At 54.9% G+C, this 27560-nt stretch overlaps 1 protein-coding gene across 2 annotated transcripts; it reads left to right on the top strand.

Moving 5' to 3' along the window:
* Positions 1 to 25: 25 nt before the first annotated feature.
* ALDH3A1 (aldehyde dehydrogenase 3 family member A1) lies at positions 26 to 22807 on the top strand. 2 transcript variants are annotated; one of them, XM_057537074.1, is made up of 14 exons: positions 26 to 249; positions 3762 to 3906; positions 14408 to 14556; positions 16603 to 16720; positions 17074 to 17240; positions 18552 to 18783; positions 19076 to 19161; positions 19404 to 19612; positions 20132 to 20249; positions 20739 to 20880; positions 21513 to 21679; positions 22065 to 22164; positions 22489 to 22619; positions 22696 to 22807. In XM_057537074.1, exons 5-14 carry the CDS (start codon positions 17079 to 17081, stop codon positions 22708 to 22710), a joined length of 1362 nt encoding a protein of 453 aa, XP_057393057.1. In that variant the 5' UTR covers positions 26 to 249; positions 3762 to 3906; positions 14408 to 14556; positions 16603 to 16720; positions 17074 to 17078; the 3' UTR covers positions 22711 to 22807. The 2 variants fall into 2 exon arrangements, with proteins under 2 accessions (XP_057393057.1, XP_057393058.1); XM_057537075.1 differs by lacking the exons at positions 26 to 249; positions 3762 to 3906 and having other exon boundaries at positions 13630 to 14556; positions 16603 to 16714.
* Positions 22808 to 27560: the final 4753 nt, after the last annotated feature.

Genomic DNA, 27560 nt, shown 5'->3' with positions numbered 1-27560 from the left:
TGGACCCTGCTGTGTCAGAGGAACCCTCGCTCAGACCCGCAGGCAGGGAGGCTTCCCTACACCTCGCCTGCCTCGCACTGAGAAGGGCCGACGTGCCGGTCTGTCTCCCAGGCCTGGCCCGGTGGAGTTCAGATGCTGGCTGCCCCGGACGGAGCGCGGCTTCCCTGCCGTGGGACCCACTCCTCTCTCAGCGTCCCGGGAAATGACAGCACCCGCTCCCAGTGGAAGGCCCTTCTCCTTTTTATATTCGTAAGTACTTTGTGTTCATTGCAGAAACCTTTACAAAGGCAGATAAATAAGAACAAACCTCGCATCATCCCAAAGATTATATTAACATTTTAATTCATCTGCCCACATGATTTCCCTGTGCAAACAAAATCTTTTATAAAAATCGAATTATAGGGACTTTCCTGGCAGTCCAGTGGTTAAGGCTCCGTGCTTTCACTGCTGGGGGCCTGGGTTTGATCCCTGGTCGGGGAACTAAGATCCCACATGCATGCTGCAACTAAGAGTTCGCATGCCGCGACTAAGAGTTTGCATGCCACAACAAAGGAACCCGCATGCCACAACTAAGGAGCCGGTGAGCTGCAACTAAGGAGCCCACATGCCACAACTAAGACCCGGCGCAACCAAATAAATAAATTTTTTTTTAAAAAAGTGCTTCCTACACCTACCCAGGGTAATACTTTAAAAAAAATAGAATTATACAAAATATACTATTTTAAAACTTGTGTTCCTTATGTATGAATATATTATGAACATCTGCCCTTTTTACAGATCTGAAGCTATTTCTCGAATGGCTGCGCCTTCATTTGTTTAACCGGTCCTGACCTGTCGGGCCTGCGGGCTGCTCCAGTCCTGTGCTGTTCACAGTGACGCCCCAGTGAGGCTGCTAGTACCTACTGGTTCCCTCACTTCTTTGGTTTCATAGATAAATTGCTCTGCTGAAGCTGCGCCCGAATCCATTGCCTCTCTCCCCCTCTGTTCAAGCCCGTGTGGCTTCCAGGATTCAATCCTGTTTTCCCTTCTTTGGCTCTCAGTTTCACCCCGCAGGGGAGCCCGTGTCTGAGATGGGGCTCTGACCCAGCAACACTCCCATGACCACCGGACACTTAGCTTGGACGTCACACAGACACCTCGAAAGCTACATTTTTCTTCTTCTGGGCAGAGAAAATACTGTGTGCAATGTGATAATGATAGATACAGCTCATGATACATCTGTCCAAACCCACAGAATATACAAGAGCAGGGGTGAGCCTCATGTAAACTCTGGGCTCTGGGTGGTGATGACGTGTCCACGCAGCTTCCTCAGTGGTAACAGATGTACTGCCTGGTGGGGTGTTGATGGTGGGGAAGCTGTGCATGTGGGGCGGGGGGGCAGGGCGTGCACAGGAACTCCCTGTGTCTTCCCCCCCGTTTTGCTGTGCCTAAAACTGCTCTAAAAAATAGTCTTAACTTTAAACAATGAAATATATTAGGCATACAAAAATGTACGAAAATACTTAACACCTGTGTTCCCTCCACCCAGCTTTAGAAATCACATACCTTAGAAAGCCCCTGGTGCATTCCCCCCCCCCCCCATCTATTCCTCTCCCCGCCCCCAGAGGTTACCGCTGTCCTGATTCGGCTTTATCATCCTTCACCCATGTCTCTCAGCAAGTCCAGCTTTGCTCACTTAAAGCCGGAGCTGGTTCACACCTGGACAAGTGCTGGGGCCACTTCCCCTGACCCACCGCACAGGGCCTCCACCCAGCTCCCCGAGAGCCTCTGCCGTCCCTGTCCCTGCGGGGTGGGGTCTCTGTGAGGGCGAGGGTCGCCTCCGCCCTTTGTCCACCGCGGCTCCCACCCCGGTACCCGGGGCAGGGGGCTCAGCAGAGGGTGTCCACGCATTTGCTACATTACTGGGTCCATGTGGATGGGATTTTTTTTTTTTCAGTATTTATATTTTCTGATTAAAAGAGAAAAAAAAGGGAGCGGAGGGTAAGGGCAACAGAAATTACACTGTGCTGATACAGAGACTTTAAATTCTAGTCAGAGTTAAGGTCCATATGAAAGGTCAGCTGATGGTTCCAAGGAAATAACTACACGGAGTCTGGTTGAGACATGAGTTGAGTCTCATTATTAGCCGCAATAATGTAGGAAAACGACTCTCAGCGAAACTGGAGTCCACACTTGTCAGGCACAGGTAGGGAAGAGCCTGGAGAAATGGGTTCTCTCCATGCCCCCGCCCTGTGACAAAGAAGGCCCCTGGTTTGATGGGAAGAGTAGCTCTGGTTCCCAGATGGTGTCCACAGCTCAGAGCCGAGCTTAGCAGTGGAATTGAGTGGAGAACTTAGGCGCACACACAACGTGAAATTTACCATCTTCATCATTTTTAAGTGCACAATTCAGTGTCATTAAGCACATTCACGTTGTTGTGCATCCACCCCCACCATCATCTCCAGAACTTTCTCATCTTCCCAAACTGAAACTCTGTCCCATTGAACCCTCACTCTCCACCCCTCCCCCAGCCCCTGGCACACCCCCCCATCCCACCTTCTGTCTCTGTGGATTTGATGACTCCAGGGACCTCATACAAGTGGAGTCATACAGTACTCGTCCTGCTGTGACTGGCTATTTCAGCACAATGCCCTCCACGTTCATCCTGTTGGAGCAGGTGTCAGGATTTCCTCCCCGCCCCTTATTTTTAAAACTTTATTTATTTATTTATTTTTGGCCGCGTTGGGTCTTTGTTGCTGCACGCGGGCTTTCTCTAGTTGCGGCAAGCGGGGGCTACTCCTCGTTGCGGAGCACGGGCTCTAGGTGCGTGGGCTTCAGTAGTTGCAGCACTTGGGCTCAGTAGTTGTGGCACATGGGCTTAGTTGCTCCGCGGCATGTGGGATCTTCCTGGACCAGGGCTCGAACGCTTGTCCCCTGCATTGGCAGGCGGATTCTTAACCACTGCGCCACCAGAGAAGTCCACCCCTTTTTTTTTTTAAACATTTTTAAAATATTTATTTGGTTGCACCAGCTTGCAGAAGGCAGGCTCCTTAGTTGCAGCTCTCAGGCTCTTTAGTTGCAGCTCATGGGCTCCTTAGTTCTGGCATGAGGACTTTAGTTGAGGCATGCATGCAGGATCTAGTTCCCTGACCAGGGATCGAACCTCGGGCCCCCTGCATTGGGAGCGCTGAGTCTTATCCAATAGACCACCAGGGAAGTCCCAGGATTTCCTCCCTTTTTCAAGGCTGGATGACGCTCTGCTGTAGTTAGTTGTGCATATGGTTTTGACCGGGCCGTGTTCCCCGTAGTGGCTCCACGGTCCCACGAGCGGCTGCCGAGCCCTCCCCAGCGTCACCAGGATGGACTCGGGGGAGACTGGCATGTGTGCCAGCGTGGGAATGGCCAGCTCTCCAGCCACCCGCCAGGGGCCCCAGGGCCTGAAACGCCCCCTCCCCTTGGGCTCCGTCTGTCCTTCCTTTGTGCGCTCTGGCCCTTCGCCCCATGGAGACCTCGCTCCAGGTGAGGGAGAGAACTGCTTCCAGCATCTCTCTGCCATGGAGACAGGGAACTAGAAAGTGCAGCAATTGTAAGAGTCAAGGTCGTGCACCTGAGGGGGGCCTGTGGCCTTTTCCCTTCCCCCCCGACACTCCCCCAAAGGTGGAGTCCCCACCTCTCCAAGCCAACCGAGGGGGGCTCCGAGAGTCACCGAGAGAGATCGGGGTGCCTGGGGAAGGGACATCTCACCCAGGGGGCTTGCTGAGCTACCCTCTGTGTCATCCGAGATGATGGAGCTGGAAAAGAGAGAGACAGCCGGGCAGAGGGGGCCCCATTTGCACACGAAGATGTGTGAGTTTCCTCCAGCTGACCGCACTCCGAGGAAGCAGACCTGTGGACCATCTCGCTGATACCAGGGGAGCTGCCAGCCAGGTGAGGGGACCCGAGGAAGGTGCCCTGGAGGGTGGGGCTGGAACTGAGGGTGCGGGGAAATCTCTCCTTTCCGGGACCTCTGTGGTGGGCAGGAGCTGCGGGGACCCCTGGGAGTCCCCAGAGGCCGTGGGGAGTGCCAGGTAAGCAGAAGGACGCTGCCCTGGTCCCTTCTCCTCCTGTCAGCCCCCGCGCCAGGGGGACGGAGCCTCGGGGGACATGGCGGGGTGAGACCTGTCCCCTTCCTGGGGCCACAGACTGGAGCTGAGCTGGCGGAGGCTCTGCACTGGGATCAAAGTGCTAAGTTAGTCTGGACGGAGCTTTGGGCACCGGAAATTGACCAGGAAGTGATGGAGCCGCTCGGAATGTTTGAAGGGACAGAAAGATTTGAGGAGGCGCAGCTGGAAGCAGGAATTGAAAACACATTAAAAAGCCATTTCGGGGACTTCCCTGGCGGCAGAGCTTTCAGATGAGCAGGGAAAGGGAGGAACCGTGACCATCATAGAGGAGAGAGCGACATGAAGAGTGGACACAAAGGTAATGGGAAGAATACGATGGAAGGTCTGTCTTTCTAGTAAAATAGAGAGACTGTCAGAAGGGTGGCTGAGACAAACCCTCCCTCTCTCACTTACGAGAAATGCATGTAAAGCCTCAGGCTAAAGAAGGGCTGGAGGGAATTAGGTGTTCAGACGGGTGCAAACAACAATAAGGCAGGACCACCCAAATTAACATCAGATAAGGTGGCCTTTAAGATCAAAACAGAGGAAGAAGAAAAGCAAAAATTATAAAGAGGATCAAACAGTCATAAACTTGTATGAACAAAGCAAAATGTGGTTAAACACACAAAGCAGAAGCATCAGAATTGTAAGGAGGGCTGGATAATATACCCAGAAAAAATCAGTACATTTGATTCAATAGGCGGAGATTCTTACATCTATGAACAGAAATAATACATCTCATTCATATGTCCCTGGAACGGCTACAGAAATTATCTATTCGACCACAAAGAAGGCCTGAACCAATAGAGAAGAGCAGAGAAGGCGGCCATATTTTTATCATAATCTGAGAAAACTGGCAGTAAATAATAAAGGTGTGATGAATATAATGTTAACTACTTTGATATTAGGAAACACACTTATAAAAAACACTTAAAGAGGCCATCAAGAGGGAAATTAAAAATTATTGGAAAGCGGTGAAAATAAGAATGTTACATTCTCAAAACTCCAGGACACGGCAACACCGTATTCAGTGGAAAATAAAGACAAAGGCCATCGGTATTAAAATAGGAAAACAAAAGTCAGAGGGCCTACTTACCCAGTTTAAGTACAAAAAGAAAGTAGGAAGATGGAATTGATGAAGAAGAACAGAAATGAATGAGAAACCTATATTCACGCTTCTCTTAGAAGGTAAGTGCGGCCTGTTCTTTGCAAACACCAATGAGCAGAACCCGAGCTCACCCTGACTTGCACTTTCTTTGTGAAAGAAAAACGAGACACAGAAACACACAAGATTAAGGTTCAGAAAGGAGACATAATGACAGGAGATTAAAGCGTTTTAAGGAAACTATTCAACACTACAGCAAAAATTCAAAAACCTGGAGGAAATGGGGAAGCCCAAGGGTGTGAGCCTTCGAAGGGGGATCAAGGAATCGATGCCAGGTGAGGCCTGGCTCTGTCACTTACCAGCTGTGTGACCTTAGGCCAATTACTTAGCCTCTCTGTGCTTCCATTTCCTATCTATAAAATGGACATAACAATAGTTCCTACCTCTTCGCAGTTGTGAGGATTAAATGAGCTCATATAGGGGACTTCCGCATTATTGATAAAACAGTCTCTTGATGGGATCAGAGTAAATAATTAAATAATGCAAATCTTACAAGAATGTCCCGAGAATTAGATGAACCATGTAGGATGGGAGAGAGAACTCTCCTCGTGGAGACTAAAACAGAAGGGTTCTCGCTGGCTGTACTAAAACTCGCGTGTAGCAAAAGGTGCCGTAAATCCAGTCCACGGACAAGTGACAGATCAACGACAGCACTAGTGACCCAGCAGCTGTAACAGCAAGAGCTCCTAAACGCTGACAAGGAAAACAGAAGAGAAGTGGGGCGAAGGCCTGTGGCCGGCACGGCTGTGACAACGCACCAGCCCGCCCGCCGGGGTCGGGGAACAGCCGAGAAGCGGCAAGAACGCAGGGCACTGGCTGCCTGACTGGACCCGGGCCCGGACAGCCTGCTGGCCTCCAGGGACCGCCTCGTGGAAAGCCATCGGGCAACACGCACAAAATCAAAAATGCCAGCATTCTTGGGATTCTGTTACAAAGAAAGAAAAACAGCCGTAAGTCCAAGGAGGCTTATGGAGCATTGGTCAAAAGCTGGAAGCCAGGTGGCTTCCCCTCAACAGGGAGCATTCTGGTCCTGTGCACATCAAACGTTGTTGATATTAATACTAAGCAGCTGCGAGAGGGGACAGAGTGGATCCCGCGGTCCCCCTGCCTGGGGGACTTGTGCCCACCGCTGAGGCAGCGGGGGCATCAGAACCCGTGTCTGAGGAGACCCCGTTTTAAAAGCAGCGACAGGCCCCGGTGTGTCATGTACATCTAACTTTATCGGATGTTATATAAGCATCGGGAAAAACACAGGGGCTGCACACTGGAATTTTACGGGGTGCTGACAGAGGGAGAGGCAAGCCAGTTAAGTGTGAAAGGAAAGGGCGGCTCTCAGAACTAGTCATCACATTGTGCAGGTTCACGGAATTATATGTGTGATCACCGTGCAGAAATAAAACGGAGAGATGCTCGCCCTCTTTAGAGTAAATATCAGACTTGGTGTGCAATGGGGTGCACTCGTGTGTGTCAGGAATCGGGGTGCGGCTTCCCACGCTCGGAGGAGCAGGAGTGCCCGGCGGCCCGGGCCTGGCCCCCAGCGGGCGGGGGCTCCGGGCAGGGTCGGGCCAGGCGCCCAGCTCACCGTGACTTGCACTTTGCCGGGCCGCGCAGCCCTGCCCTCTCCAGCCCCGGGCTGCCCTTTGTTCCAGCTCAGCCCTGGCTTCCTGGGTGCTTCCTGGGAGCCTGCACAGGGGAAGGTCAGGGTCGGGTGACAGTAGGGGACCTTTGCGGCATCCCTGGGGGAGCTTCCCTCTTGCTCCCACTGACTTCCTGGGATGCACACCTGCAGCTTCTCCGGCCCAAGTCTCTGCCCTCAGGGCGGGTAGAGGGCAAGGGACCCCGGGGATCCTTCCTGCGTTTTCCCAGACATGCAGCCGGTCCAATCTCCTTGCCGCTCTCCGCTCTCCGGGGAGAAGCTCTCTAAACAGTAGTTGAAATCCCAGTGTCCTCCGGTGGCTCAGCGCTGCAGCCAGGAACCCAGGACGGCGGCGCAGGGGGGGGACCCCGAGGTCAGAACTGCTGGGCGAAGCCGAGTCCAGCCTGCCCCACCCACGCGGTCCCCCTCGCTCCAGCCAGGCCCCAGCAGCCAGCCCTCTAGGTCAGTGAGCCCCAGCCCTGTGCCTCATCCGGAAGTTTACACGGGGAGTTTACATGGCGGGATCTCAGTGGGGAGGTGACACCCATGGTGCCAGGAGGGGGCCATCCACCAGGCGACAGCAGGGGAGCCGGTGCCGGATTGGGAAAGCAGTGGGGACGACGGGAGGAGGAAGGGCAGCCCGCCTGGAGGCTGAAGGGTTCCCGAGGCAAAGACCTAGTGACAGTATTACATGAGGAAAACGAGGTTAGCGTGGGTCAGTGGTGCAGCTCACTGAAGCTTACCTCTTTCCGTGGATGATTTTGGAAGGAATTTCACTTTCCAAAGTCCTTTCACGCGTGTCGCCTCCTCAGGGTCCCACACAACTGCTCGCGATTCTGGCGCCAGTATTTTAACTGATGGGGAAATGGGGCCCGGGGAGGGTAAGCGTCTTTCCCGGGCCTCACAGCTGGGGACCCCTGAGCTAGCACTCGTTCACCCTGCGTGCTGCCTCCAGATGAGATTTTAAAATAAAAATCTTACTTTTGAATTGTTTTGGATTTACAGAAAAGTTGCCAAGACAGTGGGGAGAGTTCCTGGGTCATCTGCACGTGGATCCCCTATTGCTGGTATCTTGTTTGTTGTAGCTAGTGAACCGATGCTGGTGTGTTATTAACCGAAGCCCATGCTCTCTCCGGGTTTCTTTGGTTTGTGCCGAATGCCCCTTTTCTGTCCCTGGATCCCATCCAGAGACCACCTTCCATTTACTGTCCCGTCTCCTCAGGCTCCTCTGGGCTCAGACTTCCCTTGTTTTGGTGACCTTGATGGTTTTGAGGAGGGCTGGTCAGGTATTTTGTTGAATTTCCCTCCGTTTGGGCATGTCTGATGTTTATCTCATGGTTAGACTGGGGATTTGGGTTTGGGGAAGCAGACCACAGAGTGGAAGCACCGGGTTTTATCACCGGGTGGTATCCAGGGGACATGGGGTCGCCATGACCTTGACCTTGAACACCCGCTGAGGTCGTGTTCATCGGCTTCTTCCGTGTAGAGTTACTCCCCTGACCAGTCCACTCTGGCCTCTGTGGAAAGAAGTCACTACACGCGTCCCGCACGTAAGAAAAAGGGTTAGGCCCCACCTCCTCCTGGGGGCGTTATCTACGTAAATCATTTTCAGTTCTCTGTAGGGGAGATTCCACATTTTCCTAATGCATTTTCCTATTTTCTCAGAGTGAGGATACTGAATATAATATACATATTTTAATAGCTTCATTGAGATATCATTCAATACCATGTTATTCATTTCGGTGTACAACTCAATGAGTTTTAGTTTTTTGTGCAAACATCCCCACAACCTAATCATGAACATGTTTGTCCCCCTAAAAAAAACCCTGTACCCGGGCTTCCCTGGTGGCGCAGTGGTTAAGAATCCGCCTGCCAATGCAGGGGACATGGGTTTGAGCCCTGGTCCGGCAAGATCCCACATGCCGCGGAGCAGCTAAACCCATGCGCCACAGCTACTGAGCCCACATGCCACAACTAGTGAAGCCTGTGCGCCTAGAGCCCGTGCTCCACAACAAGAGAAGCCACTGCAATGAGAAGCCCGCACACTGCAATGAAGAGTAGCCCCCGCTCACCGCAAGTAGAGAAAGCCCACACGCAGCAACAAAGACCCAATGCAACCAAAAATAAATAAATAAATAAATAAATTTTAAAAACCCAAAAAACCCTGTAACCGTTAGCAGTCAATCCTCGCCCTCTGCCCCACCCCCTTTCTCAACCCAGGCAGCCCCTAACCTACTTTCTGTCTATAAATTTGCCTTTACTGGACGTTTCATATGAAAGGAATCAATCGTACACTACATAGTCCTATGTGTCTGAAGCGTAATGTCCACGAGACTCATCCATGGTGAGGCATGTATCCAAACTTCATTTCTTTTTACGGCGTAATAATGTTCCATTGTACGGATACACCACGTTTTGTTTGTCCATTCATCAGTTAATGGACATTTAGGTTGTTTCCACTTTTTGGCTCCTATGAATCATGCTGCTGTGAACATTCATGTACAAGTGTTTGTATGGACACAGGTCTTCCTTTCTCTTGGGTGTAGACCTAGGAGTGGAATTGCTGGGTCATATGGTAGCTCTGTGTTTAACTCTTTGAGGAACTGCCTGTTTTCCAAAGTGGCTGCACCATTTTACATCCCCACCAGCAGTGTAGGAAGGTTCCAATTTCTCCACCTCCTCGCCGACACTTCCTATTGTCTGCCTTTTTTGTTTTTTTTTTAATAGCCATGCTAGTGGCTGGGAAGTGGTTATCTCACTGTGGTTTCCTCTTTCATTTCCCTAATAACAAATGATGCCAAGCATCTTTTCATGTGTTTGTTGGCTGTTTGTATATCTTCTTTGGAAAAATGTCTGTTTGAATCCTTCACCCATTTTTAAATTGGGTTATTTCTCTAATATTGACAAACAATAAAAGTTGAGTTGTAACAGTTCTTTATATACTCCAAGTCCCTTATCAGATACATGATTTGCCAATATTTTCTCCCAGTCTGTGGGTTTTCTTTTCACTTTCTTGCTGGTATAATTTGCAGCATAAACGCTTTGACATTTTTTTTTAATTAATTAATTAATTTATTTTTGGCTCTGTTGGGTCTTTGTTGCTACAGGTGGGCTTTCTCTAGTTGTGGCGAGCAGGGGCTACTCTTCGTTGCAGTTTGAGGGCTTCTCATTGTGGTGACTTCTCTTATTGAGGAGCATGGGCTTTAGGTGCGCGGGCTTCAGTAGTTGTGGCTCGCGGGCTCTAGAGCGCAGGCTCAGTAGTTGTGGTGCACGGGCTTAGTTGCTCCACGGCATGTGGGATCTTCCCAGACCAGGGCTCGAACCCGTGTCCCCTGCATTGGCAGACGGATTCTTAACCACTGCGCCACCAGGGAAGCCCACGCTTTGACGTTGATGTAGTCCAATTAGCTATTTTTTTCTTTTGTCACTTGTGCTTTTGGTCTTGTTATCTAAGAAACCATTGCCTGACCCAAGGACATGAAGATGTACTCCTATGTTTTCTTGTAGAAGTTTTATAGTTTTAGCTCTTACATTTAGGTTGTTGATCCATTTTGAGTTAATTTTTGCATATGGTGTGAGGTAACGGTCCACGTTCATCTTTTTGCATGTGGATATTCCATCATCCCAGTGCCTTTTGTTGGAAAGACTGTTCTTTTTCCTCACTGAATTGTCTTGGCAGCCTTGTCAAAAGTCAATTGGCCACATGTGTAAGGGTTTGTTTCTGGACTCTGAGCTCTATTCCATTGACCTGCTTGTCTGTTTTATGCCCGTATCTTGATCTCTGCAGCGTTGTTATAGTTTTGAAATTGAATCCTCCAGCTTTGTTCTTCTTTTTCAAGATTGTTTTGGCTCTTCTTGGTCCCTTGCAGTTACATACGAATTTTAAGATCAGCTTTTCTACTCCTGAAAAAAAAAAAAACCAGGTGGGATTTTAACAGGAATTGCATTGAATCTGTAAATCAATTTGGAGAGTGCTGTCACCTTAACAACATTATGTCTTTCAATCCACAAACTTGTGATTTCTTTCCGTTTATTTAGATCTTTAAGTTTTTTCGACGACCTGTTGCAGTTTTCAGTGTATAAGTCTTACACTTGTTTTCTTAGATTTACTTCTTCTTTCTGATGCTGCTGTAAATGGAGTTGATCCTTTCATTCGGCATCTTCCTCGCTGTCCTTCACAGCTGTTCCTTCCCATCATCCTTCCTCTTTCCATCTATTCCCTTAGCCTGAGGAACCAGATCCCCAGGTTGGTTGGAACCGTCTGCGTAATGATAATCAGAACGTTCGGAAGGAGGGCAGGAGGGCACCCCCGTGAGGAACGGGCATGGACTACGTCACTTCCTGTTGGGGTTGCTTTGGCTGCATCTCACTTCCGGGGAGACGGCTTGCATTCGGTGAGTGAGCCCGGGCTTTGGTGGGTTCAAGGGCTTCTTCTGCCACCTGTGAGCAGCGAGAGCCTGGACCAACGTTCTTACGAGTCTCTGGTCCCCCTTATATAAAATGGGGAGAATAACACCCTCCCTGTGGAATTGTCACCAAAGGCCCCATGCGTTCAGTTACGGCACAAGTGACTGCTGCCTGAGTGCTGGCCGTGGTGACCACAGGCAGCCCCAGATCTGTGCTGCGCCCTGGAATAATGCCTCACGTCACACCTGCTGTCATCTGATGACTTCACGTTTGCCACTACAAACTTTTTTTTTTTTTTTTAATTTAAATTTATTTATTTATTTATTTATTTTTGGCTGTGTTGGGTCTTCGTTTCTGTGCGAGGGCTTTCTCTAGTTGCGGCAAGCGAGGGCCACTCTTCATCGCGGTGCGCGGGCCTCTCACTATCGCGGCCTCTCTTGTTATGGAGCGCAGGCTCCAGACGCGCAGGCTCAGTAGTCGTGGCTCACGGGCCCAGTTGCTCCGCGGCATGTGGGATCCTCCCGGACCAGGGCTCAAACCCGTGTCCCCCTGCATTGGCAGGCAGACTCAACCACTGCGCCACCAGGGAAGCCCCTACAAACTTTTTATTCGTTCCTTAGAACAATTTCTCATAAGGTTTTATGCCATCACCCTAGCTCCTTGGCCACTTGAAACATGTAAACTGAATTCTGTGCCACAGGCCAATATAAAATCTCTCTCATATTCACATCATTACCAACAATCTTCCCAGCTTTATATAGTTACAAAATATAATTTTATAAATCCATATATATGTCTGTAACATGTAGCAGATATTAAACAATAAATAATATGATTTTCTTATAGCAATTTCTTAAAGGAATAAAAACACAGATCAAAGGGAACTCCTCCCAGTAAACTGTTATCAGTAACTGGTGAGTCACTGGTTCTCCAACTTCACCTGGATGCATCAGAATCACCTGGAGGACTTGTTACACCACCAATGGCTGGGCCTCATCCCTGAGTTTCTGATTTTGTCGAGCAGGTGGAGGCTGGGAATATGCATCTCCAACAGGTTCAATTACATTTGTATTTTTTCTTTTATTTTTTTAACTTTTTATTTTATATTGGAGTATAGTTGATTAACAATGTTGGGACTTCCCTGGTGGTCCAGTGGTTAAGACTCCGCGTTTCCAATGCAGGGGGAGTGGGTTCGATCCCTGGTTGGGGAAGTAAGATCCCACATGCTGCGCAGCACAGCCAGAAAATAATAATAAAAAAATAAAATCACAGCGGAAAAGAATTGTTCATTAAAATAAAGTTTCCAAATATTAAAAAACAAACAAACAAAAAAACCCAGTGTTGTGATAGTTTCAGGTGTACAGCAAAGTGATTCAGTCATATATATATACATGTACCTATTCTTTTTCAAATTCTTTTCTCATTAATTACGTTTTTTTTTTTTTTAAAGTTTATTTATTTATTTATTTATGGCTGTGTTGGGTCTTCGCCTCTGTGTGAGGGCTTTCCCCAGTTGCGGCAAGTGGGGACCACTCTTCATCGCGGTGCGCGGGCCTCTCACCATCGCGGCCTCTCCCGTTGCGGAGCACAGGCTCCAGACGCGCAGGCTCAGCAATTGTGGCTCACGGGCTTAGTCGCTCCGCGGCATGTGGGATCCTCCCAGACCAGGGCTCGAACCCGTGTCCCCTGCATTGGCAGGCAGACCCTCAACCACTGTGCCACCAGGGAAGCCCTAATTACGTTTTTAATAGCACCTTAATAACTGCGAAGACACACGACTTTGTTTCCTGCCTCTGTGCCTTTGCTTTTGCTGTTCCAAGCCTAAATATCTTCCATTCAGCTCAGACTCCGTTTCCCTCCCTCGGGACTCTCATCTGAGGCCCTGTAGCATCTTGTGCGTATTCCCGCCACTACAGGGTTCATATTATTTTGAAACTTTCTGTTTATTCCGTCATTCATTTATTGAGCACCTACTATGTGCCAGACAGTGTTCTGGGTGCTGAGGATACAGCAGTGAACAAAGCAAATTCTAGTTGGAGAGTGGCAGGTGACAAACAAAATAAGTAGACAAATAGCATCTCAGAGGGTGATAGATACATGGTCTGGAGAAAAATGACGTGGAGGAAGAGGAGGAAGCGTGATGATGAGGGTGGTGAGCAGAGCCACGTGGGTGGTGGGTGGCTGTACGGGAGGGGCATTCCAGGGGGAGGGAGGGGGGATGGAAGAGCACCTCTGCAGGGGCCTGTAGGGAAGCAAGGCTGGTGGGTGAGGGTGGCAGGAAGTGCCCGGTGGGAGGAAGCCCAGAGTCCAGGTAGCAGGGGCGGTGTGAGAAGTGGCCAGATGGGTCTTCCACACCGGCCTCCATCCCCACTGAGCAGACGCCCAGCAAACATCTGTTATCCCAGAGTCCTCTCTGCCCAAGCATCTCTGGCTCCGTGGGTGACCGACCACACCGCGGAGATTCCTGGCAGTTGGTACTGGTCCGTGGCCCTCTTCTCTGCTCTTCAACAAGTGGGCAGACCCACGTATTGCTGGGGCCTCGTGTAGAAAGCCCCAGCCTGCGATTCCCCAGGCTTAGACATCTCACCTTGATGGGGCGTCTTCGGGGAGCTGCGTGCACGCTCACTGTGACCGTACCTCCCCCGCCCTTATGTAATCAGGGAGGTCGGGAGGACAGCAGCTGGCAATTGCACTTGGAAAATCTGGAAGCAGTCAGGTCAGGTTGAATCAATCAGCAGCCCCACGCCCCAGGCAAACACAGGGGCTCCTTTGGAAGACTGGATCCGGCCCTGCCCAAGCCTCCACAGACACATTCTTGCATTTCTGATCAGAACAAAAGCAGACAACCCCAGGCCTAATCCCCCAGACTGGGAGCAGAGGGCCGGATTACTACACCCCACGTTTGAAAACTGTTTTGTTCTTGTTATGCAAACTTCCTGGGCAGGGACTCCAAGGGCCCAGGGGGCGGGGAGAAGGGTCCTTAAATGCATCCCCTCTAGGCTGATGCCCATTCCTGGAGCTCCAGCCCCGGTAGAGCCTGTGTCGAAGGTAACTCTCTTCCCCGTTCTCTTCTCCTAGAAATCTCGAGCTGCAGCCTGCCCAGGAGCGGGTCCACCTCTGTGGCTGGTCCTCCCCACACCCAGGAGTGTCTTCTGAGAATCCGCGGCTGGCTGCCCCAAGGGCCCGAAGCTCACGTCTGGCAGCTCTACCACCCCTGCCACAGGGAGGTAGAGGCCCCGGGGACCCTTGGAGCAGGGGGACCCAGGGGACGGTGGGTGAGAAGCCTTGATTCAGTCACCCAGAGGCAGCAGAGCCCTGTAGTTAAAGGCACGAGTGGCATGAGATAGAGACAGAAGCGGGTTCAAATCCTGACTTTGCTACTTGCTAACTGGGAGACCAAAGACAGAGCATTTATTGCACGTCTATTGGCCTCACTTTGCTATCTGTAAAATGGACTCGTAACGGCTCCTTCTTGGTGGGTGCTCTTACAGAGCGAGGATTTTTGTGAGGATCAAAGGGGCTGATGACACCTGGGAACCAAGTGGCACAGGTGAAGCAGGCGGGATGCAGGGGTGTGGGAAGAAGGATGGGTCCTGGGGGACTAATTCCAGCTGCTGCCACTGGGGCGTCAAGCGCAGTGTTAGCTACTTTCCGGCGCCATTAATCTTTGTAATGACTGTGAAGTGACACTGCTGTTAACGCTGCCCACAAAGGAAACTCCTTCCCAGAGACCACGTGGTTCTGAGTGCTGAGCTGGGGGCCAGCCCTCCCGGTCTCCCTCCCACCAGCTCTTCTGCCCTGAGCCGCCAGGCCTTGGTGGCCGATGGCCAGAGGCTGCTGCCCTGGTTTGCCCAGGCAAGGCTGGGGAGGGAAGCAGGACCTTCCTGCCGGGCTGTGTGGCTGGGGTCACGGTCAGCAGGGTGGCCTGGCCCATGGCAGGCTGGGCCGAGGGATCCCAGAGGGCTCCCTCCGATTTCCCGTTGGACCTGGGGGGGGGGCGTGGCACCCCAGGCTTGGGGCGCCCTGGACGCCAGCAGGGCCCTCCTCTCCGTGCCGAAAGCCAGGGTGGGGGTCAGTGCTGCGGAGAGGGGAGGTGATGGGAGGAATCAGAAGCCACTTGGTGGAATTCAAGCAGGATTTCATATATATACATATACACACGTACATACATATACATCTATAAATGGCTATTTCCATTTTGCAAAAAATTTATATATACCATGTATGATAATATATATACATATACCATATGTATTATATATACCATATCTACATATATGTATATCTACAAATATGTAGATATGGTATTTTATTTTTTTGCCAAACGGAAATAGCCTTATTGTGGGTTTTTTCTGATGTCAGAGGTTACACTGTGTCTGAAAGTGGGTGGAAACCTCTTGGAGGACAGGAAGAATTGCTGGGGGAGAAGGGAGGAGGAACACTTACTTTTCTCTGTGTCCCTTTTGTATCTTTTACATTTTCTACCATGAGCGTGTGTTACCTGTTCAAAAAGTGAACAAACATTTTTTAAAAATGCAAGTTCACTGCAAAGAAGTGAAGCCCTCCAGAAGATGAAAATGAAGATCACCTCTAATCCACCCCTAACCCCCATCCCACCCCCCCGCAGTCACCACGTCGGGGCTGCGGGGGGGCGCGGGGGGGGCCGCCCCTCTGGGCTCTCGCGTGAACAGGCACGCACATGCCTGGGGTATCTGTTGTTCTGGAACCTGTTTTGTTTCTTATCCCTCATGCCCGGGACACATCTGGTACAGAGAGCGCCCTTATATAGGTGCTGGAACACTTGTCCATCTCTGTCCTAATTACTGCACGATCACCTGGCATGTGGGTGCAGCAGACGTCTTTGAAATTGTCTCCTGCTGATGGACATTTAGGATGTTTCCAGTATCTCTCTGTTATGTATAAACCTGATGAACTTTCTTGTTCGTGAATGTTTAGGAATGCTCTCATTTCTATGAGCTCCTGAATGTGGACCTACTATGTCACAGAGAAACAGATTATAAAGGTTTTTGCTGGACGTAGCCAAATGCCCCCCAGCAGAGCCATCCCACTTCGCCAGCATGGTCTCCTGTACGGGTACCTTTTTTGTGGAAATCTGAAGCTCTGTGAGTCGGTCTGTCTCACAGGTGTTACAGGCACACACGGGTTTAAACACCAAGCCTGGTTCTGTCTGGGAAGCCGCCAGTGCTTTTGAGAATGACGGCTCAGCCAGAAAGGTGGTGTGGGAATCCTGATGCTAGGTTTTCTTTAATTAGCGTGGGTGTGGAATCACGACCCGTGTCCTTTAATCTGATCTGGAGAGTGCCCTGGTTGGGTGTGCAGAGCACTTGGAGTGATTGCCTGGAGAGTCACCAACTCTGCACGAAGGTAGAGGTGGGCATGGGGCCTGAGAGATGCCGGGAAGGGCCTGCCCCCAGCACCCTGCCAAGAACCCACCATCAGCAGCTGTAGACACCTTTAGGACCGCAGGTCGCTGCTGCCTGGTCCTCACCGCGGGGGTCTGTCATCTGCTCAGGGAGGGAGTACGCTGAGGGCCAGAAGAGTCCAAGACAACAGGGTTAGGGAGCTGAGAAGGCAAAAGGAGGCCATCTCCCGGTGCTCCCAGGGAGATCTTCCTCTTCCTATAAAATTATCAGTGCGGGTGGGTGCTGCCCTGGGGACCCCGGCCAGCGGGTGGGTGCTGCCCTGGGGACTCCTCCCCGCTCCAAGGAGCTCTCTGTCCTCAGGAACCATGAGCACAGTCAGCGAGGTGGTGCAGCGGGCCAGAGCCGCCTTCAACGCGGGCAAGACGCGCCCGCTCCAGTGCCGCGTCCAGCAGCTGGAGGGGCTGCGGCGCCTGATCCGCGAGCGCGAGAAGGACCTCGTGGGCGCGCTGGCCGCCGACCTCCGCAAGGTGCGCCCCGACCAGCCGCGGGCCAGGCTCTGCGCCCGGCTCTTTACACTTAGCCCCCAAAACACTCCGGGCGCCTCAGGACCCTTTTACGGAGGGGAAAGCGTAGCCGCCGAGATGGGGCGCGCCGGCTTCTCCTTGCGTCCTGCGGCGCCCCAGGTCCCACGCGCCCAGTCCGCCATCCCCCCTCCTGGCTTCACGCCCTTCTCCACCCAGCCCAGCACACGAGGCCACCCCTTTCCGGCCTCCTCTTTCCTTCAGCTCTCAGCCCCGTGCCGGCCGGGTTCTCCACACCAGGGAGCAGCCCAGCCTGGCTGCGTGGAGGGCAGTCTGCTCTGCTGGGCGTCCTCCCTCCCTCTCTCCCTCCCCATCCTCTCCTCCCCCCCCATCCTCTCCTCCCCCTGGGCAAAATCAGACCCCTCCGAATTCTCAGCCCCGCCCCCTCGCTGCCCCCAAGTCACTTGGGCCTGCTTCCACCCTTCCGTCCGCCTGGCCTTGGCGCCCATCCCCCTACCGTTTCCTGGCCTTTTGCCGCTGTATTTTTTTTTTTTTTAATCTCTCAAGATTTCTCATCTTACAGCAGAAAACAAAGGCAAGAACACCCAGTGCTGACCTCACGACTTCTGTCTTGCTCTGCACAGCCAGAGTTCCCAGAAGGCTGTGTATCCCACTTTGCACCCCTCTCTCGGGAGCCCCCCTACACTGGCTTCCTCCGCTGGCTGAGGGTCTCCTGGATTTTCTCCTGACTCGCTTTGGTGGCCTCTTTCCTGAAGCCACTTCATCAGGGTGGTCTTCTTAGGGCTCCGTCCTGGCTTCAAGTCTCGTTTTCATCTATAAGCCTTCCTGGACACCCCTTGGTTCAGTTCCCCTCGGCTCACTAGTGACCCTCAAATCACTACTCAGGTCTGAGGTGCCCTCAGACACCTCATACTTGATGTGTCCAACCTGTCTGGGCCCCCAGCACTGGCAGAAAGGGACCCTCACAGACCCACCACCTGAAGGCTAATCCTCAGCTCTGCCCCCTTGTGCCTTCTTGCCTGGCCCACTGGGCTGGGGAGCCCACGGTGAATGGCCCCCTTCATGTGGGCAGCAGAACAAGCCAGGCTGTGTCCAATGGGCCCACCTGGAGCATGAGGTCCAGTCATGTTCCCATTTTGCAGATTGGGAGACTGGGGCCAGGAAGGTCATTCAGGGTCACAAAGCTGGGAAGCAGCGAGCCAGGACCACCGCCAGCCCTGGGGCCTCTGCTTGGAGCCCCGGCTGCGTGGCCCTCACCCTGGGGCCGGCGAGCCTCACAGAGCCCTCTCGCTGTAGAACGAATGGACCGCCTACTACGAGGAGATAGTGTACGTCCTGGAGGAGATCGACTACACGATCAAGAAACTCCCTGAGTGGGCTGCGGACGAGCCCGTGGAGAAGACCCCCCAGACCCAGCAGGATGAGTCCTACATCCACTCAGAGCCCCTGGGTGTGGTCCTCATCATTGGCGCCTGGAACTACCCCTTCAGCCTCACCATCCAGCCCATGGTGGGCGCCATTGCTGCAGGTACCGTGGGCCCCGTTCTGGGTCGGGGAGCCAGGAGGCATCCCTCTTCTCCACTGCAGAGGAGGGCCTGGGGTGGGGGGCTCAGGCCTGTGCGAAGCGGCGGCCTGGGGTCAGGGAGCCATTGGAGGGTCCGGCTCTCACAGGAGGCTGCGGGGACCAGGCTTCCCGGTGCCCAGGCCCAGCCAGGATCAGATGTCCACACAGCCTCACCGCCCGCCATGCGCCCTTGGTCCCTGGGAGGGCAGAGCAGGGGGGTGGCCCCAGCGTGGCCCTGATGCCGTGTGCTCTGCAGGGAACGCGGTGGTCCTCAAGCCGTCGGAGTTGAGTGAGAACACAGCGAGCCTGCTGGCCACCATCCTCCCCCAGTACCTGGACAAGGTGACAGGCTCTCCAGGGCACATGGAGAACTGGGGCGGGGCCGTGTCTTCAGGGGTTGAGAAATAGTGAATTCTTGCAGCCAGGGTCCAAGCCACGAGTGGGGTGAGGACAGCTGGCCACTCCCATTGGGGTGACTGGAGCCCCTGAGCCGGGAGAGGGGGTCCACTTGGTGGTGACTGCCCGGCCACGTGGGGAGGGGGCTGTGGTCCTTTCTGAGCCTCGCTTCTGTCCTCTCTCGGAAGGATCTGTACCCGGTGATCAGTGGGGGTGTCCCCGAAACCACGGAGGTGCTCAAGGAGCGATTCGACCACATCCTGTACACCGGGAGCACCGGGGTGGGCAAGATCGTCATGACGGCCGCGGCCAAGCACCTGACCCCCGTCACGCTGGGGCTGGGGGGCAAAAACCCCTGCTACGTGGACAAGGGCTGCGACCTGGACGTCGCCTGCAGGTAGGGGGGCCTGGCTTTACTGCCCCCAAGGCAGGCGGCCGGCAGTTCACTCTGAGTGACGCTGACGCGGTCCCTGCCCTCAGGGCGCCTGCGGTCCTGGCCGGAGCTGGGGGTGGAGGTACCACGCTCGCAGAAGAGGTGCAGGAAGGGCTTCCCGCAGAGGAGGGGTCCAGCCAGAGCCCTGCCCGCCCTCGTGTCCCGCACACGTGGCCTTCTGGGGTGTGGGACCCTGAGCACAGTGACATCTGGCCGTGCAGGGCTCAAGGCTGTGAAAAGAGGGGGATAAAGGCCGCCCACCCCAGACACCCCCCGCCAGTCAGTGATGAGGCCACCGCAGGCCCTGTGAGCACGTCCAGGGTCACGGGATCTAGAAGCCAGTGGGGTGCTAAGGGGCCCCCCCTGGCGGACAGCTCACAGCTCAGCCCCAGGTGCCCTGACCCTGGGCTAACTGAGCCAGAGGCCTGTTCCCGGGGAGCCCCCCGGGCTGGCGATACGTCCTCTAACCTGGGGTTTTCACAGACGCATCGCCTGGGGGAAATTCATGAACAGCGGCCAGGTCTGCGCGGCCCCCGATTACATCCTGTGTGACCCCTCCATCCAGAACCAAATCGTGGAGAAGCTCACAAAGTCCCTGAAAGTGAGTGTTGGCCCCGTGGGTGGGTGACAGGCTGCCAGGTGGTGAGATGGACATGGACTTGAGAAAAGACTGGAATATTTTTTTCTGATCATGAAAATAATCCACACTCACTGTCGATAATTTGGAAAAGATTAAGAAGCATAGAGAAGGGGAAAAAGCTCCACCCAGAATCCCACCACCTAAAGCCAGTCGCTGCTGACTTGGTGCGTCCCCTCCATTCTCCTTGCTGTAGACGCACGCGTTTGGTCCCAGTGTGATGTCCAGACGCTGTGCGTGTGTCTCTTTCAAACAACACAGCTGTCTTGCAGCACTCCATGTGCCAGGGAAGTCGTGGGGCGCCCAGGGTGCGGCGGCTCCGTGGTTCTCGGTGTCTCTGTGCCATCCAGCGGGCGGTGCCCACGTGTGCTCCCAGCTTGCGGTCACCGGTGACCTCACAGCCTGTGGCCGCGACGAGGGTCCACATCCTCACCTGGAGGCTCTCCTCCACAGGAGTTCTACGGGGAGGACGCCAAGAAGTCCCGCGACTACGGGAGAATCATCAACTCCCTGCACTTCCAGAGGGTGATGGGCCTGATGGAGGGCCAGAAGGTCGCCTACGGGGGCACCGGGGACGCGGCCACCCGGTACATAGGTGCGTGCGCTGCCCTTCAGGGGAGCACCGCCTGCCCGCCTGTGCTGCCAGGGGCCCCGCGAGCGGGCGGCGGGTGGGCACACGCCCCGGAAGAGCAGACGCAGCCCCGTGGTGTGTGTCCGTCACTTTCACCAGTGGCCCCGGCTTGGCTCTGGGCCTCTCGGCGGGCAGGGGCTGGGCACAGCCCCTGGGAGGCCCCTCCCCAGCCCAGAAGCCCCTCCCCTCAAGGCCTAGAGGAGGCTTCACCTCCTCTGCATCCCGGCACCTTCAGCAGAGGCCACCGGAGCCCCAGGTGTGCTGAGCGGGAGGGGCCCGCCGTGCCTGGGCTGGAGGGTCAGCAGATGGGACCCCACTAGGCCCCCACGTTGCCAGGAGGCTGAAGAGCTACAGCAGGGCTCACGGGGCCAGCGGGGCACAGGGCCCGCCCCCTGAAGTGTGGCGCCCGGGCTCCGCCCGTATAGGTGAATCCAGGCTTCTCTCCGTGGTCCGCCGGGATGGAGCCTGGCAGGAGGAGGCCCCGTGCCTGCCCCCCACTAAGCCTTGCTGGCCTTGTCTGTAAAGGGCTGGGGAGAAACCAGACGCCTGGGCTGGGGTCTCTGCCCTGGCTGACGCCGGCTTCTTCCCTGCTCCAGCCCCCACCATCCTCGTGGACGTGGACCCCCAGTCCCCGGTGATGCAGGAGGAGGTCTTCGGGCCCATAATGCCCATCGTATGCGTGCACAGCCTGGAGGAAGCCATCCAGTTTATCAGCCAGCGCGAGAAGCCCCTGGCCCTCTACGTGTTCTCCCTAAACGACAAGGTGAGCCGGGGGGCCCTCCTCCAGGGTCCTGGGGCCCTGGGCGCACCGCTCTTGCAAACAAGATCCAGGGGTTCACAGACCTGGGAGCAAATCCCAGCCTCACCGCTCACCGCAAGCCACTTAACCTTCCTGAGCCCCTTTCTTCTCAGCTCTGAAATCAGGACAGAGCGTTGAATGAGAAGATGAGCCCCTCGGTGCCGCGCACGTCTCCCCACAAAACTACGTGGGGGGAGTGGGGAACCCAGACTGGGGCTCGGGGCGGGGAGCGGCCCGGGCCGGGGCTCTGCCTTCACCAGCTGCACGTCCTGGCGGCTCCAGGACGCCCCAGGCAGCGGGGAGGGGCTGGGTGTCCCGGGCGGCAGGCTGAGCCCCGGGGCTATTGCAGGTGATTAAGAAGATGATCGCGGAGACTTCTAGTGGCGGGGTGACGGCCAACGATGTCATCGTCCACGTCACCGTGCCCTCGCTGCCCTACGGGGGCGTGGGTGAGTCTGGGGCCGAGCTCGCGGCCCGCTGCCCCCCGCGGGTGTCCCCCCCACCCTTGGGCTGGGCCTCAGACTCCCACTGACCCCCCCTCTGCCGGCACATCCATCACCGCATTCAGCCTTGACACCCCAGAGGGTCCCAGAGGTCACCTGGGGCCTGAGAGAGGCCGCACGGGCCAGCGGTCACAGAGCCACCTAGTGGCGGGGCTGCGATGAGACTCTTCCTGGCCACACCCCGGGGATCGGGGCCCCCGGCGGCTCGGAGAAGGGGCGCAGGAGGGGCGTCGGGGCCTCGGGGCCACGCTGAGCCGGCTCCTCCCACAGGGAGCAGCGGCATGGGGTCCTACCACGGCAGGAAGAGCTTCGAGACCTTCTCCCACCGCCGCTCTTGCCTGGTGAGGCCTCTGCTGAACGAGGAGGCCCTCAGAGCCAGATACCCACCGAGCCCGGCCAAGGTGAGAGGCGGGGCGGCAGTGCGGGGAGCCGCTGGGCCCCGGGCAAGGGCCTCACCACGCCTCGTGTCCCCCACAGATGCCCCGTCACTGAAGCGCCGCCCTGGCCTCGCTGTGCTGCGCCCTTGGATGGCTGCTCCTGGCACCCTTCTTGCTCCGAGGGCATCCTCGCCTCCCTCGCTAGAGTAGAGACCAATAAAGTTTCCCAGCAGCCCAGGACCGTGTGTGCGTGCGTGTCTCTGCAGCCCTGCTCCCCACCCTCTCTGGTTCCCCCCATTCCCCTCCACCCCCCGGAGCCTCACGTCAGCCCCAGGGCCCCTGGGCTTGGGGACGTCAGCTCCAGTTCAGGTGTGTCCAGCGGAGGGGTGACCATGGAGGCCAAGGCGGGGGTCCCTGGTAAGACCCGCGGTGGGTGGTCAGCACGACCCGCTGGGTGACTCCAGAGTGACGGTCCTGGGGCCGGAGGATGGGAAGCCGGGGGCAGCCCCAGGAGTCTCAGTGCCGGCGGCATCTGGGCCCCGGGGTCTGGCCTGAGGGGCCTGAGGAGCCAGGACAGGGTCCAGCGAGGACCACGGGAAGCAGGGTGCGGGTCAGAGCAGGAGCCAGGAATCAGGCCAGCGGGTGGGCGGGGCAGCTGGGGAAGACTGGCTGGGGCTGGCCTCCGGCTGTTACCTTAAGCTGTTACCTGTGCCTCGTCCCCTCCAGGAGAAGGGAAGGGGGCCCGGGCAGAGGGTGGAAGGTCCTATGTCACCGGATGTCTACTGTGCATGCATACCTGCTCCTTATTTTGCAAACATCAAATAACTGAATAGTAACAAAACCAAAATCTTCTCCAGACCTGCTGCCCCTGCAGTTACTACCTCATTTCCCTGCCCTCCTTCCTCCTGCCCACCCGTCCGGCCAAGCCCGTCCGTCACCTGCTCTCTGCCGAACCCATCCCGTCCATCCGGGCTCCGACCCGTGTAGGCAGGCCCACCGTCGTGGCCACAGCCTCCCCAGGCCCTGCCCGGCCACCCCTCCTTCCAACACCCTCCCCCTCAACTCTGGGGTCCTGGGACCCCACACTTCTGTTCTCCCACCTCCCTGGATTCTCCTCCCGCATTAAAGTCTCTGGCCCTGGCCCTGAGCTCCTGCCGGTTTAAGCTGTATTAACAGCAAAGACCACATCCTGCTCAAAGGTGTGCCCCGGGCTGGGTCGGGGGAGGGAGTCTCGCCGGAGTCTCGCCGGACCGCCCCTCTCTCCTCCACCCCTACCCACCAGCAGCCCTGCGCGCCGTCGGCAGATGAGGAAACCAGGCTAGGGAAGCGGTGTCGCCTGGGCTCGCTGCGCCACTCACCGGGGCCGCGTCTCTGGAGCATCTGCTCCTTCCTGACACCACGGAAGTGTCACCTGCAGTGGCGTTTGAGGGTCTCCTCAAAACCCTTGCTTGAGGAGGTGTCGAGAGAGCTGGAAACGCTCAGCCTGGGGAGAAGACGGCTCAGGGTTTCCAAACACCTGATCTGCCTTGTTCCAGAGGGAAGATTAGCACCTTCAGGAGAAATCACCATCATCTCTCTTTTTCTTTCCTCCTCCTTTTCTTCCCACTTACTATCTTTATAACAAGACGTAAAGATCTAAGCCGTTTTATTGTCATGTCCCAGACCTGACCCGTTCTGGACTAATCCTATTTCCAAACTAGATTTAACTCAAAAGAAAACAATGGAAAAACCCCTTGATCTTGCCTACACCTGATGATCCCATCTACTGTTTTCTCTTTCTACTGTTTTTTCCTGGACTAAGGAATGAGCTGAAAAAATATTTGCACAACTGATTCATTCTTTCCAAACAACTGCCATTGTCCAAAACGTAAATGACTGAGAACCATCCCAACTCGCGGCTCACCAGCGAGAGCAGGTGACATTCCGGGTTGTTCCTCACAACCCCCGTCACGCTGGACGGCACAGAGGGCACCCGTGACTTCCCGATGTGACTTCCCGGTTCTCGGCCGGATAGCCACAACCTTAGCAAAGCATCCTTTGTTTCCACTGTGTGGTGCTTCTAGTGTTTAGATTCTCAGACATAAAACACGCAAACCGTCTGTTGTGGTCACAGTCTCTTCTTCTGTTGTTGTCACAGAACAGAAGGGAAGATTTCCCCCACTCGTTTGTTCGTTCAGCAAATATTTTTTGAGTGGACTGTCCCGGGTGCTGTGACAGGGTGATAGGGTCTGTGCTTTCGAAGAGCCACGTTCGATTGGGGTGACTTAGGAAAGGCTGGGTGCTGCTGCAGCAACGGGCTGACCCCAGGACAGCTGTGGGTAACCCGACAGGAGGTTGGCCGGGCTCTGCTCCTCGAAGCCCCCTGCTAATGGAGGCCCCCCCGGCCCAGGGCAGGCCTTGGGGGTTCACTGAGGCAGGGGAGGGGGAGGCGGAGGGTCGCCCACGGGTCGCCGCGCTCACATCCCGTCTTGTACCCCACCCCTGCCAGCTGAAAGGGTGCTGGGAACCGCAGAGGACCGTCGCCATCGGGCAGCAGTACGGACACAGACGCTAAACATGGGAATAAACAGACGGGAAAAGTCCCGGGCAGGAGGGCAGTGCCACTCCGATGATGGAGGATCTGCCCGCAGTGAGAGAGGCCCACTCGAGGAGCTGACTGAGGGAAGGTAGGCCACGCTCCCCTTGTCACGGCCCCCGAGAGCTACCCCGACCCGCAGTGACTCCTGTGCCCCCCCCATCCCAGCCTCCCCGCTCCCTGCACCCCACCGCCCGGACTCCACCTGCAGCCTCTGGCCAAGGTTGAACAGCGGGGAAATGTACCATCTCCCACTCCGGAGGGAGGGCAGGTGCCAGGGGAGGACCGGGCCCGGCTCTGCTCCTGACGTTCTCTTGGCCCTGCCTCTCCCGTGGGCCAGCATCGCCCTTGGGCAACAGCAGGATGGCCCTTCTCTGACTCTCCTCCTTTCCCCGAATGTCTCCGGAGTCACCCTGATGGCTTGGACTGACCGCGCTGTGGACCTTGGTGAGGGTAGCAGGTGCCTCGTGGTCTGTGCCAACTCCATCCCCTCCCCCCTCCGTAACAGTATCCCCATTTCATTCAGATACTCGCCTCTAAGAAAGGTCACTTTGTCCCCAGCTCAGAGAGAAATCTCAAATAGTCTAAACCAATCATTCCTCAACCCTGGTGGCATGCTGGAATATTATAATAATTTTAGGAACTTCTAAAAAGATACTAATGCCTAGTATCCTGAGCTTTAAAAACAAGTTTTATATAGACTTTATTTTTTAGAGCAGTTTTAGGTTCACAGCAAAACTGAGCAGAAAGTACAGAGATTCCTCCCATATGCCCCCTGCTCCCACCCATGCACGGCCCTGCCCACCAGCAGCGACCCGCACCGGAGTGGCGGGCTTGTTACAGTCGATGGGCCTACATTGACATGCCGTTAGCAAGGGTCCTGAGTTAGTCTACGTTCCAGGGCGGAAACTGGGCATTAACATATACATTACATATATATGTTTTTTAAGTTCTGTAAGTGATTGTAATATTCTGCCAGGGTTGAGCACCCCTGGCAGAAGCCAGTACTGAAGTGTGCTTTCCCAGCCAGTGACTAGGTGAGGATGGGCACGCCCCCCAGTTGTGGGCGGTAGGGTGTGAGGGGAGGTCTGCTGGGGGTGGATTCTGGGAGAGGTTCCTCCCCGATGAAAACAGAAGCAGCAGAAAGGATGAGTCCTCTTCTTAGAAGTTGGGGTGTCTGGATGTGACACCTGGAATAGTGCAGCCATCTGTGACCATGAGGACAGCCTCCCTGAGGCTGAGTAGACCTGCTAAGAATGGGGGCGCAGAAAGATGGAAGCAACTTGACCCTGCCCTGTCTTTGGAGTCTTTGTTATACGTGATGATAAGATGTCCTTAAAAAAAAAAAAAAAATTTTGAAGTGTGTTTTCAGTTATTTACATTTGAAAGCATCTTATCGGATGCAAGGAATCAACCACTCTGTCTGGGACAGACTCTCCCCTCCTCCCCTCCCCTGGCTGGTGTCCACCTCTCCTCCTCTTCCTCTTGGTCTCTCCTTGCCCCGGCGTCTTCCCAGCAGGGCTGCTTATTCTCCTACCTGAGACTCCTGCTCGTGCTGTGCTTTCTGGCAAGTCCTTCCTCCTGGGTTCCCCTCCCTGGCCCTGAAGCAACTGCCAGCCGGGCCTCCTGACTCTAAAGCCCCGAGCACACCGGCTCCTCCCTCCGGCCACTGCTGACCCCGTGTCCTGTGCTCCGAACCAACAGGAGAGACGGGACTTGCCCCATATCTGCTCTGGGACTGTGTCAGCCAGGTTGAGAACAGGACACGGACTCCACTGCAGGTGTTTTCAACAGAGAGAGATTAAATAAAGGGAATCAGGGGGAACTCCCTGGTGGTCCAGTGGTTAGGGCTCAGCGCTTTCGCTGCTGAGGGCGCGGGTTCAATCCCTGGTCGGGGGAAATAAGATCTCACAAGCGGCGTGGCACAGCCAGATAGATAGATAGATAGATGATAGATAAAGGGAATTAGGTCTCTACAAAAACACAGGAAGGGCTGGAGAAGCAGCCGCTGGGCAAGGCCTCCAGGAATGGCTCCCAGGACGCACGGGAAGGACACTCCTGCAGAGTTACTCCTCCACCTGGGGAATGAGACCCACCTCTGAACTCACTGCCATGGGCTGAGAGGTGGCACTGCCACCATAACCGCTCTTGACCCCAACCACAGTGGTGATGGGACACACAACGGCCGCGGCAGAAACCCCCAGGCGTCCATGCCCTTGCTTACCAAGCCAAGTTGCCAATCTTGTGTGTAAGGACAGAACTGAATTCTCACTGAGAGCCCTGGCTGCAAGAGAGTCTGGGAGAGGTGGTTTTCAGCAACACAGAAAGCTGCCGGCAGGAAGGGTAATGCATGCTGAGGGCCAGCTGACCTACGGCTTCCTGATCGCCAA

The sequence above is a fragment of the Balaenoptera acutorostrata genome, chromosome 20, assembly GCF_949987535.1.
Source record: "Balaenoptera acutorostrata chromosome 20, mBalAcu1.1, whole genome shotgun sequence".
Lineage (NCBI taxonomy): Eukaryota > Metazoa > Chordata > Mammalia > Artiodactyla > Balaenopteridae > Balaenoptera > Balaenoptera acutorostrata.
The sequence above is the reverse complement of the archived record's forward strand: the minus strand, read 5'-3'. Positions and strand labels throughout refer to the sequence as shown.